Here is a 17,144-nt window from a genome sequence, read left to right on the forward strand (position 1 = left end):
CAAAATGTAAACTTACTATTCCCTCAGGGCCGATCCTGGATATAGGCTAAGAGTTTAACCGTCTAGAGCCCAAGGCTAAAAGGGACCAAATTTTTCTTTAGTATTAGTTTTTATTATTCATGTAATTATACATTTAAACCTAGAAGAGCACAAATAATATAATATTTCATAACTAAAATGAGTTCAATTTTTATTTATTAAGAGGGGTATTATCTCTTTTACATTTAGAGCCCACAAAATATCAAGATCGGCCCTGCCTCCATCTATAAAAGGATGTTGTGTTGTTTAATATTTTGGAATATGGATTAAGAAAATCATTTAGTTATAAATATTATTTTACTTCTTAAAAAATATGGTTTTACTAAAATATTCGTAATTATTCTAGGAGCCAATAGATTACTTTAAAAAACTTTAAAGAATTAATATTTTTTTTAAAAGAGTACTTTAAACAAGTTCAGAGAATATGTATTGTTTAGTTGTTCATTTTCATGCTCGTATTTATATTTTCACTTTAAAAGTGAGAGTTTTATGTGTTTGGTTAGTAACCTCTTGTTTGTCTTTTACACCACAGAAATCCTTACTTTTTAGAAAAACAGTTTTTTTTTTTCAATAGCAAACTGTAATAGAAAACAACAAAAACAAACAATAGATAAGACAAATGGCCTTAGTAAAACTTATAAAAGACATTTGCTTTTTTTTTTTTAGACAAGGGATGATTGAGTCTTAAAATTTTGATAGTAGATTTATTTTTTTTTATAAAGAAATTTAGTTAATAACACCAGAGCTAGGTAAGAAGGTTTTATGATCTACTTTTAATTGTACTTTTTTTAAGGAATTAATTGTAAGACTAAATAACATGAATTATTATTATTATTGTTATTATTATGATGATTCGTGAAACCAACTGAGCTGAATCATAAATACGGGTCCATCCCAAACTTAAGCCCACGGTTCAAGATTAAATGGGCTCCTAATAAGAGAAAGGGCTAACCGCCCCGAAATCCCAACAAGGCACTAAACCACCCACTCAGAGAAACGGGACCACATTTGTGACTACGTGGAGAACGTGGCACAGAAAGAGTAACCGCCCTCGGCGGTTACTTAGAAAGGCTTATAAAAGAAATAAGAAAGCCAAGGGAGGGGTAAGTTCACATTTTTTTTCCTCAATACGATTATCGATCTACTAAATTCCACACAAAACTGACTTGATCGTCGGAGAGTTTTTTCGGAGATCCTGTCTCCGGTTTTGTTTTGCAGGTAACTACGACGAGGATCATCAAATCAAATCCGGCAAGTTATCAATTGGTGCGGTGAAGGTGGACCTTTTTTACCAACATCTGGTTAAAGGTACACCAAGAACATGTCAGAGCCATCACGAACAACCGGAGTTACAACCAGATCAACTAGTATGAACTCAAGAGGTCCACGGACTGTGAGTTCGCAGCCTGCGAGTACACAGCCTGTGATACCCAGCTCGACGAATCCTTCAGGACAGTTGAGTCCATTATTGGAGGTCCAAGTGCAAACTGAGATGGAGATGTCGAATAGTGAGTTTGTGCAAATGGCAGGACAGGTCTTGGCTACGAATATGAGCCAAGCGGCTGGAGATCGAATGATTAGTTTATTAACTGCAATCGCAGATCACAATACCGCTGTAGCGGCTGCCCCACAAGAACCCGTTGTCACTTCGACACAACCATCGACTATTCTTGCCGTATCTACGCTTCCGCAGTCATCTCGAGAGACGAACCGAGTGGGTCAGAGTAGTCGCATGACACCACATAGCCATCCAAGCAACTACTCGCACCAAGATCCTAATATGACGGTCCATCCGACCTGGCAAACATCCCAACCGATGTCAGGAATGCAAGGAATTTTTCCGCTACAACAAACGGAGCCCTTTGTTCACAGACATTCAGAGTTGATGACATTTGGAGCGAATGTGTCTGGGCGAGAGCACACTTGGAATTTTGATCCTATAACTGGACAGCGGTTAGACCCACAGCGAGAACAAGTGTCGACACAGTATGGCAGGTGGATATCACCCAGAATTCACCAGCAGCGGATGGAAGAAGTTCGGCGGGAACCCAATACTGAATTGGAAGATCAACTGCGAAACATGATGGAGCGAATGGGGTACACCCCTAGGGCGAGAGCAGTGGTGCAGAGTGATTCGCCTTTTGCCCCATCGTTGCGGGAATTTATTCCAAATCACAGAATAAAAGCACCGGCGATACCTAAATACTATGGGGATCCAAATTCAGACCCTGAGGCGCATGTCAGGAACTATAGAGAGTTAATGGATGTTGCAGGAGCAAGCGAAAGCATAATTTGTCGATTGTTCTCGACCACTTTGGGTGGAGCAGCATCCGATTGGTTCCGATCTCTACCAACCGAATCCATTCACAACTGGACTCAATACAATCGTGATTTCTGTGCAAAGTTCGTGGGCTGTAAAGCGGAAGATGTGACGGATAGGCGGCTGAAAGAGATCAAACAGAGAAATTATAATTCCCTAAGGGAATTTGTTGTAGCATTCAATGATATTCTGGTGCGGTTGCAGAACCCAGATATCGTGAGCATTCGCAACATAATGGCGGATGGAACCACAGATTGGAGCATGCGGGAGGAAATCATCCGCAACAAGCCACGCACAGTGGCCGAACTCATGAAGATAGCAAAGGAATTCATGGAAGTGGATGATGTTAACAGGGAACATAGAGCTCAGACCCGGCGAGAAAGAGATGCGGCTAGATCCACTTCGGACAATCGGCGTCATCAAAATCAAACCCAATCTAAGGGTAATTTTGTTCGGAAAGGCGATCGCTCCTTTCAAGGGGGGGATATCAAACACCATTGAACACGACTCGCCATGAGGTGTTACTTTGGATTGAAAAAAAGCCCCTGAAGAAGGATGTGCAGTTTCCTGAGGCGAAAGGTCGAACCAGTTTGGGGCGATATCCTAACAAATACTGCAGGTTCCACAGATTGAACGACCATGACACGAATGATTGCTACGAATTGAAGAGGGAGATTGAAAAGCTGATTGAGAGAGGAAGACTGAGTCAATTCGTTAGAAAAGAAACGATTGATGAAAAAGCAACACTCCCACGTGAGATAGAAGCAAGACCAGAAAAGAAGCAGAAAAAAGGAGTGATTAACGTAATAGCAGGCGGGATCTATGAGCCTCCAACGAAAAGGGCTCACCGTGAACAACGAAAAAGCAACACGAGTAGGGGGGATGCCCTCAATTATTCATTTGCGCGAATCACGAAGCCGCATGCGGATGCGTTGGTGATTACGGTGGCCATTGAAGGATGGGACGTCAAGCGGGTCCTTATTGATACAGGCAGTTCTTGCAATGTTATTACTCAAACTGCATTCAACCAGTTGGGAATTAACGACGAGCGAGTAGAACATACGTTCATGGATGTAACTGGTTTTGGAGGTCAATCATCTCAAACAAGTGGACAGGTGGTGTTGGAGACAGAAATGGGCGATAAGAATCTAAAATGGAGATGTGATCTAGAATTCGCAATTGTTGATCTCCCATTGGCCTATAATATAATTCTGGGGCGTCCGTTCCTGTCGGAAACGGAGTCGCTCATTTCAATGAAGCATTTGACATTACATTTGCCAACACACCAAGGGCGAGTCATTGTTGAGGGTAATCAACTTATATCTCAACAAGCTTATACATTGTCACTTAAAACAAAGCCAGATGAAGAAGATAAAGTTGATGAGAAGTTGCCGGCTGAAGCGTTAGGAGAAACAGAACTATTCGCCATTTCAAATGACAAGAAAGTAAGGATAGCGGCAGGACTTCCAGAGGAAACGAAGAAAGCCATTACCGAGGTGTTGATCCAATGCGAGTCGGCATTCGCCGCTCCAGATGAAGTGCTGAAAGGGATAAGTCCAGAAATAGCAACACATCGTTTGAATGTGGACAAAAGTGCAACCCCAGTGCGACAGAAAAAGAGAGGACATGCTCCAAAGCGGCAGAAGGCGATTGAAAAAGCAGTGGCGGATTTGCTAAAATCAGATGCAATTCGAGAGGTCGCTTATCCGGAATGGCTAGCCAATGTGGTGCTAGTCAAAAAGCCGAATGGAACGTACAGAATGTGCGTAGACTTCAAAGATCTGAATAAAGCTTGTCCGAAGGATATGTATCCGCTACCTAACATTGACATATTGGTAGATGGGACTGCGGGATTTGAAGCTTTATCATTCACCGATGTGAAATCCAGTTACCACCAGATACCAATGGAGAAGGCGGACGAGATCAAGACGTCATTCATAACTCATCAGGCAACTTATTGCTTCAAGGTGATGCCCTTTGGACTGAAAAATGCAGGAGCAACATATCAACGGATGATGAACAAGATATTTTCAGACAAATCAGGCGAGAACTTCTCGATCTATGTAGACGACATGATCATTAAAAGCAAGAAGATGCAAGACCATCCGCAGGATATTAAAGAAATCCTGGAGGTGCTGATCAAATATGGCCTCAAATTGAACCCGGAGAAATGCACGTTTGGAGCGAGAGCAGGGAAGTTCCTGGGTTTCATTGTTAGTGGCAAAGGAGTTGAGGCGAATCCTGAGAAGGTTAAAGCAGTGATGGAGATGAAGACGCCAAGGAGCATAAGAGAAGTACAGAGACTCAATGGGCGGTTGGTGGCATTAGGGCGATTCATATCATGCTCAGCTAGGAGATGTCTACCTTTCTACAATGCCATCAAAAAATCTAAGTCCTTTGAATGGACACCAGATTGTCAAGAAGCATTCGAGGGGATAAAGCGATTACTATGTTATCCGCCCTTAATGAGCAGGCCAGAGGATGGAGAAGATTTATTTCTTTATGTATCCGTCACCAGCACGGCGATATGCACTGTAATGGTACGGGAAGAAGAAGGGCAACAATATCCGGTGTACTACGTGAGTAAAGTCTTAAAGGATGCAGAACTTCGATATTCGAGGTTAGATAAAATGGCCCTCGCGGTGATAACCACGGCGGCTAGGTTGAAGCCATACTTCCAGGCGCATACTATCATTGTGAGAACTGGAATTCCAATGCGAAAGGTACTGCAGAAACCTGACGCATCCGGGCGATTGATGGAATGGTCAATTCGCTTGGGAGAGTTCGATATTCGTTACGAAGGAAGACCAGCTCTAAAAAGTCAAGTACTTGCCGATTTCGTGAATGAGTTCACGTGGGATGAAGACGAATGTCCAAAAGCACAAAAAGAAGAATGGAGTATGTTCACAGATGGGGCATTATCCACAGATGGAGCTGGACTGGGAGTCGTCATCAAGGGTCCGGATGTTATTCGCCTGTACTATGCGGCAAAGTTAACATTCAAAACTACCAACAATGCCGCGGAATATGAAGCAATGATATGCGGATTGAAGTTGCTTAATGAACTTATGCCAGAAAGAGTGGTAATCTACAGCGACTCTAAACTCATGATAAATCAGATCACAAAAAATTATCTGGTGAAACAGGAAGATCTGGTCAAATACCATCAGGTTGTCGGTAGATTGACGCAGGAGTTAACACATAAAGGAATCGTCTGGGAGATGGTGCATGTTCCAAGAGGCCAGAACACAAAGGCTGATGAGTTGGCAAAAGCAGCGGCGAGTAGAGACCCATGGAGTCAAAAAGCATGTAATTTGGAAATAAGGTCGTCACCAGCATTCGAAGCCGATCAGATTATGGTCATCGAAGAGCTAGAAGATGATGAAGATTGGCGGATGCCCATCCGCCAATATCTGGAACATGGAGATTTGCCGGTTGATAAAAGTTTAGCCAGAAAGCTAATCGGGCAGTCAGCGAGATACTCAATTCGGGATGGGACTTTATACAGGAAGTCATATACATGTCCATGGTTAAAATGTATTAGCCGCAATGAAGGAGATTACGTTCTGAGAGAACTCCATGAAGGAATTTGTGGTGCGCATGAAGCATCCGCGGCGTTGGCAAGAAAAGTCAAGTTGATGGGATATTATTGGCCGAAGGTGGTGGAAGATTCCCAGAAAATGGTAGCGGAATGTCACAGCTGTCAAATCCATGCTAATGAAAAGCATGTCCCAGGAGCCGAACAAGTAACTATAATGACGGCGTGGCCATTCGCAACATGGGGGATTGATATAGTGGGGCCATTCCCAGAAACAACAAGGAAGAGGAAGTACTTGGTAGTCACAGTTGACCACTTCAGCAAATGGGTAGAAGCAGAGGCAGTAACCGCTCAAACACCTGAGCGAATGATCGAGTTCTTACGAGAGAACATTATCATGCGGTTTGGAATCCCACAAACGCTTATAACCGACAACGGTACCCAGTTCAACTGTGTCAAATTCAAAGCATATTGCGAAAGCATGGGGATCAAGAATCATTTTTCCTTCGTAAATCATCCCCAATCGAATGGTATGACAGAGGTTACCAACAGGGCCATGATTCAGGGAATCAAGAAGCGACTAGGTGATAAGAAAACAGGTTGGGCGGATGAGATACCTCATATGTTATGGGCATACAGAACTTCTGTAAAGGCAGCAACAGGCGAAACACCCTTCTCGCTGGTTTATGGAGCCGAAGCAGTCCTACCTGTTGAAATCCATTCGCCTACAGATCGGGTAATTTATTACTGCGACACCCAAAATCCTATCAACATTAGAGATGCATTGGATTCTGTTGAAGAACGAAGAGAAAAAGCTTACATGCGAATGACAGTATATCGCAATAGAATCAAGAAGTATCATGACAGAAGGGTGCGAAAGGTGATAATCAATGAGAGCGACTTGGTATTGAAAAAAGCAGATAAAATACAGTCCAGAGAAGGCAAAGGAAAATTAGGCGTCAACTGGATCGGACCTTACAGGGTATCCAAGAAGTTGGGACCATCAACTTTTGAAATAGAAGAAATGAGCGGCAAAAAGCTCCCGCGCACCTGGAATCTAGAGAATCTACGCTTATATAAACAAGTCGAGTAGTTCAGGGAAATGACGAGTACTCTTTTTCCTTTTATGAGTTTTTTCCCACTGGGTTTTCTGATAAAAGGTTTTAATGAGGCTTTGATCCCACACAGTTTATGTACCCATGTAACAAGAAGTCTTTTTTCTTTATCAATAAAGATGTTCATTGGTTACAATTATTCAGTATGCTACGGCTGAATGCAAGTCCTTTTCAAACTGATAATACAAACACATAAGTGTGTTGCCTACAAAAGAAAGGCGGATGCATGATTACGCATCATTCGTAAAACCTTATGGTTAACCTTAAACACATAAATGTGTTGCCTACAAAAGAAAGGCGGATACATGATTACGCATCATTCGCAAAACCTTATGGTTAACCTTATGATTATTTGAAAAATTATAAGGCATAAAATTAAGCGAATAAATGAGTACTCAAAAAAATTGCAAAAAGGGTCTGGCCACCCTAACGAAAACAAAACTAACTACGAAAAATTACAAGTATGAAGTCGGCAAAAGGCAAGGGTCGCATACGAAAATAACCGGCATTAAGGCAACGAAGAATAAAACAGCAATTGCACATATATGAAAAGCGGCGGCAAAGTCGCTCGGTTGATATATATACTGGCAGTTTGTTACATACAACAGTTCGGATATAAATAAAATTATACTACAGTTTCTTCTCCTTCGCCTCTATTGCCCCATTCGCCTTCAGCGGCTCCTTCATCTTCTCCAGTGGGGTGATCTGCTTCAAGCGAATCCCCAACAATCAGATCAGTAACCGCATCAGAGCGAGGTACCACTTGTTCAACGTGAGAAACATCTTGTGGTGCCCCTTCTTCTACATTCTGATTTGGGATCTCACGGCTAATTGGAGAGTCATGAAAACTCTGCCAATCTAGGAGAAGTACCTCATCCATATCGGCATCCTCGGCCTCCAACTTGTCCCATTTTTCAGCTAAATCCTTTTCAGGAATGGGAACCTTGGGGCGATTAAGTACACGATCTGGATGTCCATGCTCATAAGCCGCATGAATCCGCTCTCCATACCAATAGATGCGAGCACCATCTTCAGCTGTGATCTCCTCGGCCCTCCTCTTTTGCATCTCCAAAGCTTCCTTGGACGAATTCAGATCATCAATGGCCTTCTGAAGCTCATCGGACTTAGCCTGGAGGGATTTGAGAGCTTCCTCCTTCTCGCTGATGGCCTTCTGACAAGCGCCTTCAAGGACCTTTACTTTGCCTTGGACATCATCAAAAAGCGACTTCTGAGTCGCCAATTCAGTGCCAAGGCTTTCCAGCTCTCTAGCTCGTTCAGCATCCCTGCAGAGGGCACCCTCCGCGAAATTGATAATCTGCATATAGGACGATACGTGAATAAAAAGAGCGAATGGAGACATGCATTTGAGGGATGGAACATGAGTAGAAAGCAATATACCTCTATAGCACGCTTCTCAATCCCCTCCATGGCAGTTGGAAGCGGCACTTGTTCGCGCACGCGAGAAGCAGAGGGGAGTCGCCCAAGGACATTGCATATGGAAGAAACAATGTCCTTACAGGAAAAGCTCACGGCTTTACCAAAGGTCCTAGTCCACCACCCGCTAATGTCAGGAATTGGCTGCGAATACATAAGGAGAGGGATCAGGAGAACAGCAAATAACTGATAAAGGAAAATAAACAAAAAGAGTGAGTAAATCGTGATACCTCGTGAAATGGAGTACTGCCCTTTTCTTTGGATGGGGTGGATATGGGTGTACCACCAACAGTCAAGGATACGGAGGTATTTTTCTTCCTGGGGCGAGAAGACTCCGTATCCGCATTACTCTTCCGCTTCCTATTTAAGGGAAGGTCCTCAGAAGCAGAAGCAGGGCCTTGTGAAACGGAAGCAATTGTGGGGGAAGCCGCCTCAACAGAAGGAGTCGCCCCCACAGGAGAATTCGCCCCTGCAACAGAAGTTGTTCCCGCCAATCGCCTCTTCCTCCTCGCCAAGGCTTTCGCTTCCCGATCTGCAGCGAGTTGGGATAAAGGGTCACCCCTGCAAAGGGTTAAGAGAAATCATCAACTAGGAAATAAGCTAATAGTACCTTGTACGAAAACGCGATAAGGGATATAAACAACGCGATCTTCCTCGCGGTAGGCAATCGCTACTCGGCTCCTTAGCATATGGAATGCCTGATCATATGTCCATACAAAAGGAGGAGTACTCTTCAAGAATTTTACAATAGCGGATTCTTCCTTGCTTGGATAACCAAAGTTCAAACTCTTTACATTAGGTCGGCCCCAGCAACGAAGAAAGTTCAGATTCCCTTCATGGAACTTGATGAAGAAATAAGACCTGTCCCACTCGCGGATTTTGTTCGACTTCTCATCAAAGCCGTAGTAACCGCTCTGTCGGATGAAAGTAAAATACTCCCCCGAACTTTTGAAATGATGAAGCTTGGAGAAAATCTTGAGCGAGAAAGGAACCTCCAGACAATCCGCCAAAAACTTGTCCAGAGTCAGGTCGGCCCATCCATTGGGGTGCAGTTGCCCGGGTGCGATTCCATAACCTCCAAGGATGGAAGCAATCTCATCTGCCAGCGGATACGTGAAACCGCAAATAATTTGAGCGACAAAAATGGTAAAATACCCCTTCGGGAAGTCGCCGGGTCCTCTATTTTCCCCGGGAATGCTTGTTTCCAGGCCTTGAAGCCAAGGATACTGCTCCCGCAAGTCGTCAATCGTCTCGCGGCAAACTAGGCTTCCTGACCTATCCTTCTTCGGTAATAAACGGGGAGTGGGGACAGGTGGTGGAATCAACTTCTTGGGGTCGAAACCTAGGCCCTCATCAGTCGTATTCGCCAGATGGAGAAAATCGGCAGGATGAGAATCAGACCTAGGAGAGCTAGTTGAAGCTTCATCAACCATCTCATCAACCTCGTGAGACACCTCGCGATCGTAATTTTCATCGAAGGGTGCGAAATCAAGTTCAGGGTTCGACATATCGGTGAAGGAAACGAACAGAAATAAAAGAAAAAATGGTTGAACGAGTTACGAGTTACAGAAAGGGAAACTTACATGTGAGAAAGAATGCAGAGAAGAACGAACGCAAAAGGGTTGATGCCGGAGAGGAAATGACAGAAAACGAACGAACTACTTTCGAATTTTGAATACCCAGATGAAGATGGAGAGTTTTCTAAGACATATGAAAAGACCCTAAAGGGCTCTTGCTAAACTAGAGGGGAGGCATGTGATGATTCGTGAAACCAACTGAGCTGAATCACAAGCACGAGCCCATCCCAAACTTAAGCCCACGGTTCAAGATTAAATGGGCTCCTAATAAGGGAAAGGGCTAACCGCCCCGAAATCCCAACAAGGCACTAAACCACCCACTCAGAGAAACGGGACCACATTTGTGACTACGTGGAGAACGTGGCACAGAAAGAGTAACCGCCCTCGGTGGTTACCTAGAAAGGCTTATAAAAGAAATAAGAAAGCCAAGGGAGGGGTAAGTTCACATTTTTTTTCCTCAATACGATTATCGATCTACTAAATTCCACACAAAACTGACTTGATCGTCGGAGAGTTTTCCCGGAGATCCTGTCTCCGGTTTTGTTTTGCAGGTAACTACGACGAGGATCATCAAATCAAATCCGGCAAGTTATCATATTATTATTATTATTATTTGAATTTTTCTATAATATTGGAGTTCAAATTGCTTTATTAACATTATTATTATCCCTAATAAGTTTCTTAGAATTTTTCATTCTCTAATCTAGTTTAGAGAGGAATGAAATGAAAGAATTCAGATTTTTTCCCCCTAAAAACTAAAAGGGTAAATAATTAATTAATCCCTATGTTTTTACCTAATAAACTACTCAGTCCACACATATATTTGAAAGTCCTTAAATTTTGGGGTAAATTTCATCAATGGTGTACAACCTTTGTCCAATATCACACTTTGGTGTACAACCTTCAATTTGTCTCACTAATATGTACGAACTTATAGGTGACCTCCCACTTTAGTGTACAGCAGGTAAAAATGACCGATCAACGCGCCACATCATCATTTTGACCGGTCAAAAAGTCAAAAATTGACCCACCACATATACAATTACTTTTATACCCTCATTTGGTTTTTCTTCTTAAAATTACTTTTCTCTCTCTTAAATCCCTCTTCTTCTTTTCTACCCATTTCTAAATTTCTCTCTATTGACGAGATAAACTGAGAAGAGATTGGGGGTTCTCTCATCTGGATTGTTTTGGGATTATTGCAGGTCTCAATCCTACTGTTCTAATCAGTGTTTTAGGTTTTGATTTCTTCGGATGCGCTTCGAGTTTCCCTGTATATCTATTTTAGTGGATGACCGTGATTGGGCTCAAACGTTGAGATTGCAATTTGTTTGCTATGGATAGTTTTCTCTGATATTGTGAAGTGAGCAACTTTATCCAAAATTGAATTTAATCAACACCTATCAGTCCAACACCTGGGTTAAATTTTTTCCAGAACAAGTTCAAAGAAATTTAGGATTTTTAAAGCTTTCTCCATCATTTTGTTTTCTTCCTTTTTCTTGAATTTAATCGACCGGAAGTAATGAATGACAAGAAAGGTAAAAGTGTGATATTAGCAAACAGAATATAACTTTGGAGTATTATCTGATCATGGAGAATTAATAGTGCTTTATTTAATAATTTGAACCATAGAAAAGGAAGCAGATCCTATGGAAAGAATCCAAAATTTATAACTGAGGGTATGAGAGAGCTGATGAATTTCCGGTCAGAAATATAAAATGGTGAAAATCACTCCACGGTGGTGGCGGAGATTGTGGGCAGCAGTGGATGGAGATAGGCTAGCGGAGTGTTTGATGAGATGAGTGAAGAAATGGGATATGGTGGTGGAAGTGGAAATGCGTATTGGACATGGATCTAATCCTAAGAGATGAAAATTTTCAGTTATGGCTCTGTTTGGGAACAAAATCGATTTTCAGGAATGAAATTGATTCTAGGGGGACGTTTATTTATTGTGAGTTCATGAATGGAACGTTTAACAACATAATCCATTAATCTCATCATTGAAGAGAGAAAGAAGAGAGAGAAAGAAATTTGGAGAGAGAAAGAAATAGAGGGAAGAAGATGACGAGATGGAGGGGTAGGGGGTATAAAAGTAATTGCATATGTGGTAGGTCAATTTTTTTACTTTTGGACCGGTCAAAATGATGATGTGGCGCGTTGACTTCGCGTTGACCGGTCATTTTTACCTGCTGTACACAAAGTGAGAGGTCACATATAAGTTCGTATATATTAGTGAGACAAATTGAAGGCTGTACACCAAAGTGTGATATTGGACAATGGTTGTACACCATTGATGAAATTTACCCTTAAATTTTGTATTAATCAATTGTTTAGTCCCTCCTTTTATTTTTCTATATTAAAGTACAAAAATACCCTTAATTATATAAATAAAAAACTTGTCTTTTATTTTTCAAATTTAATCAACATATTTATATTAAATTTATATAATATATATACACTAACATTTTTATATTTATACATATTACTATATAAAAAAGTTATTATTTATTTTCTTAATTTTTGTTCTCATTTTATTTATTATTTGAATTTTTTTATTAAAAGTAAAAAATTTCACATTTATAATTTATATAATTCTACTCCTGATTTTATAATTTTAAGATATTTTCATTATTTTTTTAATGAAACAAAACTTACACCGCTAAATTAAATTTTTATGAATTTTTTATTATTAAATCAAATACTATATATTTGAAGAAATTACGTGTGGGAAAAAAAGAAAATAGAAAAAGTTTACTCACTATATAAGAAAGGGTAGTTTTGTCATTATTTAGTTTAATTTGACCATAGATTCTAAAGAAGGACTAAAGAGTTGATAAAGAGAAAACTTAGGGACTATATAATTATTTTAAAAAACACAGGGACTAACTAGTATAATATGTAAAACTATAGGGACTTATAAATTGTTTACCCAAAGTAAAATAAGCTATCTATAAAATCTTGAAATTACGTAGAGATTTATTTGAATTTATTTATTTTTGAACGATTTGTTTCAAGTAATGTTAAAAAATCTTGAAATATAGAATCATAATTTTTTTATTAAAAATTGCATCAAAAATCAAATTCAAATTTTATTTTACATTTAACTAATTTCTAAATTTATATTTTATCATTCATGTTTTCTTAAAACATATCAAAATCTCATACTTTTATTTTTAATTTTGTCAAATTCACTTGCTGATTAATTTTTTTTATCAAAACTCTCTTAAAATCTCTATATGCTAAAAACAGTTTTAAATTGGAAGGATTTGATATAATTAGAATTTATTTTAGCAATATACCTTTACCTTGCTGAATATTTAATCCATTCATAACAATTGTAATTAACTCATTTTTGTTAGATAATTGAGATTGGGCCCAATAAGCCAGCCCAGATAATGCTCACATTTTCAATAAATAAATAAATGGGTTAAGGTGCAAAAATACCCCCAACGTTTTGGGATCAGGAGCAATTTTACCCCTAACGTCTAAAATTGTACAATTTTACCCCTAACGTTGGAAGTCAATAGCAATTTTACCCTTAACGTTAATAAATTGGGTCAATTTGAGAAATAATTCATCAAACTGTCTTTTCGGTCATGAATCTTGTTATTTACACTTCATACATGTGTCATTTTATCAGTAACAAATCACAAACATTCGTTGGGATGTGAAAAAAATATACTGTCTTTTTGTACAGATTAGACAAAAAAAAATTCAAAAATCCACCGAATTTATAAATATTAATCTCAAACTCTATTATTAAATTATAAAAAACACGACATCCTTTTTTTAGAACGAATTATTATGTAATTGGTGCAGAATAATGAACAAAAATATTTGTGTTTTATAATAGTGTCTGAAATTGATCCAATTTATCAACGTTAGGGATAAACTTGCTCTTGGCTTCCAACGTAAGGGGTAAAATTGCACCATTTTAAACGTTAAGGGTAAAATTGCTCCTAGCCCAAAACGTTAAGAGTATTTTTGCCCCTTAACCCTAAATAAATTCTTATTTTATCAAACCCCCTAAAAACAACACATTAGTTATCAAATAAGGACACATTCCTTAATAGTAGGATAACTTATCAGTTATTTACTTTTAAAATAAATACGGAAATAGTTAGAATTAATTAAACACCAACCAGCCACTAGTCATTCGGAAAAAATTACTTAATATTCTCTCACTTTTATTAGGAAAACAATTTGAATTTATAAATACATTTTTTTTTTTAGAAATTGGGACGAGATAGAACTTGGGCGGGGTGAGCACCCGTGTCTCAAAAACTGACAAACCCGCAATATATTAATAAACGAAAAATGAGTGTTTGAATAAGAGAAGATGAAGGAGAACAAACAAAAAGAAGAGGGAGGAGAAAAGTTTATAAATTCCAACCCCATATTAAAATATAACTTTAGAACCTAATGTATAGTCACTAAATCTTAAAAAAAATAAACTCTAGACTCTAGAGTCTAAAATATAAACCATAAACCTAGACTCTAATTTATAAACTTTAGAACATTTCCAACCTATTTCATCATTTTTATTATATCAAATCGTACTTTTTTTTTTAATTTCACTCTGTTTTAATGTTGCTACAGTATTTTTTGCTACAATTCATTTCCTCGTTTACTCCTTCCAACCAAAAAAAATTTCAAATAAGAATATTAATAACAAAATATATAATATTATATTTATATATAAAAAAAGTATACAAAAAATATAAAAATATTAATAAAATATTATTTGATGTTGTATCAAATTTTTTGATGTAAAAAAAAAACAAACTCATCCATCAAAATGAGAATAGTGTGATCAAATCTCCTTTTCAACATCAATTTGATATTGAGGGGTTGGAAATAATCTTATTAAACCCTAAATTTTAAAATATAAACATTAAATCTTAATTTGGAAAATAATCAACACTGGTAACATAGAAGAAAAAGAATAAGAATGTACATGTGTGAACGAAAAATGTAAGTAGATAAATCTAAAAAATCTAATATTTATTTAAGATTAACAGTTTATATTGAGAAAAGTAACATGAAACTTTTTTATTTGATAATAGTAGTAAAAAAATTGGTTTATTTTATAAAAAAAAAGTTTTATAGATAAAAAAAACAAAAATAAACTACTACCCTGAATAGTCTAACCAACAATTTTTCATTTTTTCTTTCTTTTTTAACCACACAGATATTACTATTAATCACTGTTCAAAATAAAGGCCGTCTCGACCGCCTAGGCGATACATTCCGATTTTCTTTGATTAGTCCCTCTAAGCGTTTTTTGGTTCCTAAGCATTTTTTAGCCATTTGGGCTCCGCCTAAGCCGCCTAGACGCCGCCTAATCCATGATGAAGAAAATCATTTTATATTATGAATTTATTTTTTTCGTTATTAAAATTAACTTTTGAGTTGTTTCAATGATATTGTTGTTAAAATATTGATATTTGCACATTTTAAAAGATATATATTCCAAATATACATGTTTTGCTATATTAAATAATTTTATAATATTGTTTTTCGATATTATAATGCATATTTTAATTGAATTTATATAATAATTTATTGATTAATAAATAAAAAAGACAAAAAAACAAATTCGATTAATCTCCGACTAATTCCCGATTAATCTTTAAGGGCCCTGTCCGCTCGACTAGCGCCTAAAGTTTTTTACAACCTTACTATTAATCATGTTCAGCTTAACGTTGACCAACAAATATCTAATTCCTATTGTCTTACTACCCTTAAATTAAAAATTAAAAGAACTCATCACAGTCTCTTAAAATCTAACTTTCGAATTCTCATAAACCCCCAATTGACTTCGTCTATACTCTATTCCAGCAATACCACAATCGTAATTCTCTATGCTACATGTAACAAACGCAACTCAAGGGATTTAATCTTTTAAGTACTAAAGCAAATACTGCTTCAAGTGATTGCAGCAATTTCGTGCATTCACCTTCGTCTCTAATGGCTATTAACAAATAAATTGCAAATATGTACATAAAAATAAAATCAATAATTAAAAGTATGAATGCAAAAGACAAGGATAAATTAAGTATTACCTTTGCAGCGATTGCTAATTGAACCATCCTGGCAATAGCACACGTATTCTTCTGCAGTCGTATTGTACCCACAGAACCCGTTGTACCGCTCACATTCCCCGCATTCCTTAGCCGTCATCCAATCAAGCACAAATCCTCTGTTCATAGCAACACCAAACTCTGTAATCAACCCATTTCCGATTATATCCGTCGCCCTCATCACCGTCACCACCACATTCGCTTCGCATTTTCCATACCAAACAACATCTTCCGTATCATTCTCCACCACAATAACATACGACTGCAGACTACCAAATTCCAAACACCCAATCCCGGCGGGTTCGGAAGAAGAAAAAGGATTTGAAGAGCAATTAAAATAAAAGCTCATATTCAAATTCAGATCTATGTAATCGAGTGGATAGTTTGCTAAACTAAGATTATGACGAGCTCTAGGACATAGATTGCCGGCGACATCCTTATCGGCAAGAGTGATTGTGTAATTTGTGTAATTGATGCCTTTCACTAAGAAATCATCATTAGAAATGCTCAACACAGGCTCCATGTTAGAGCATGAAAGGCCAAACTGAGGATACCCACAGTTTTCATCACTCGTTGCGTTTTCTGTACTCCAAAACGGATATTTAATCTTAACACCGTTTCCGCAATCCTGTTCCGGGCATCGCGAAGGCGGAGATACGGAGTCGCCGCCGTGTGAGTTAATGAGGAAGATAGATGAAAGAAAGAAGAGGAAATGGTACACGGGTACTTTTGACAATGACATGTTTTGCGTTCTGAAACGAAATATGAATTGCAGCTCAGCCATTTGGACTGTTTTTATTGTGGGTTAAAAGCAACTTCGTCTAATTCTTTAATATAATTAAATAGTTTCTTTTTATATATATATATATATTCAATTATATAGTTACTAATTTATTTATTTTTTTAAACCTATATTACTAAATTTTAATTTGTTTTATTTCTCTCAATTTCTTTTATAATTTTCAGTATTTTAAACTGAGCGTTTACTGGTTTGGTTCCTCCTTCCCAAAAAAAAAATATTTTAAATGCTAACTTGAA

General features: G+C 38.3%; 1 protein-coding gene across 1 annotated transcript; it reads right to left on the reverse strand.

The window, feature by feature from the left end:
- Nucleotides 1–7,332: 7,332 nt before the first annotated feature.
- On the reverse strand, nt 7,333–16,890 carry LOC136217964 (uncharacterized). The gene is made up of 4 exons (XM_066004684.1): nt 16,089–16,890; nt 8,677–8,978; nt 8,411–8,590; nt 7,333–8,327 (listed from the first exon to the last, which is right to left on the reverse strand). Exons 1-4 carry the CDS (start codon nt 16,888–16,890, stop codon nt 7,638–7,640), a joined length of 1,974 nt encoding a protein of 657 aa, XP_065860756.1. The 3' UTR covers nt 7,333–7,637.
- Between the last annotated feature and the right edge of the window lie 254 nt (nt 16,891–17,144).

The sequence above is a fragment of the Euphorbia lathyris genome, chromosome 2 (genome assembly GCF_963576675.1).
Source record: "Euphorbia lathyris chromosome 2, ddEupLath1.1, whole genome shotgun sequence".
Lineage (NCBI taxonomy): Eukaryota > Viridiplantae > Streptophyta > Magnoliopsida > Malpighiales > Euphorbiaceae > Euphorbia > Euphorbia lathyris.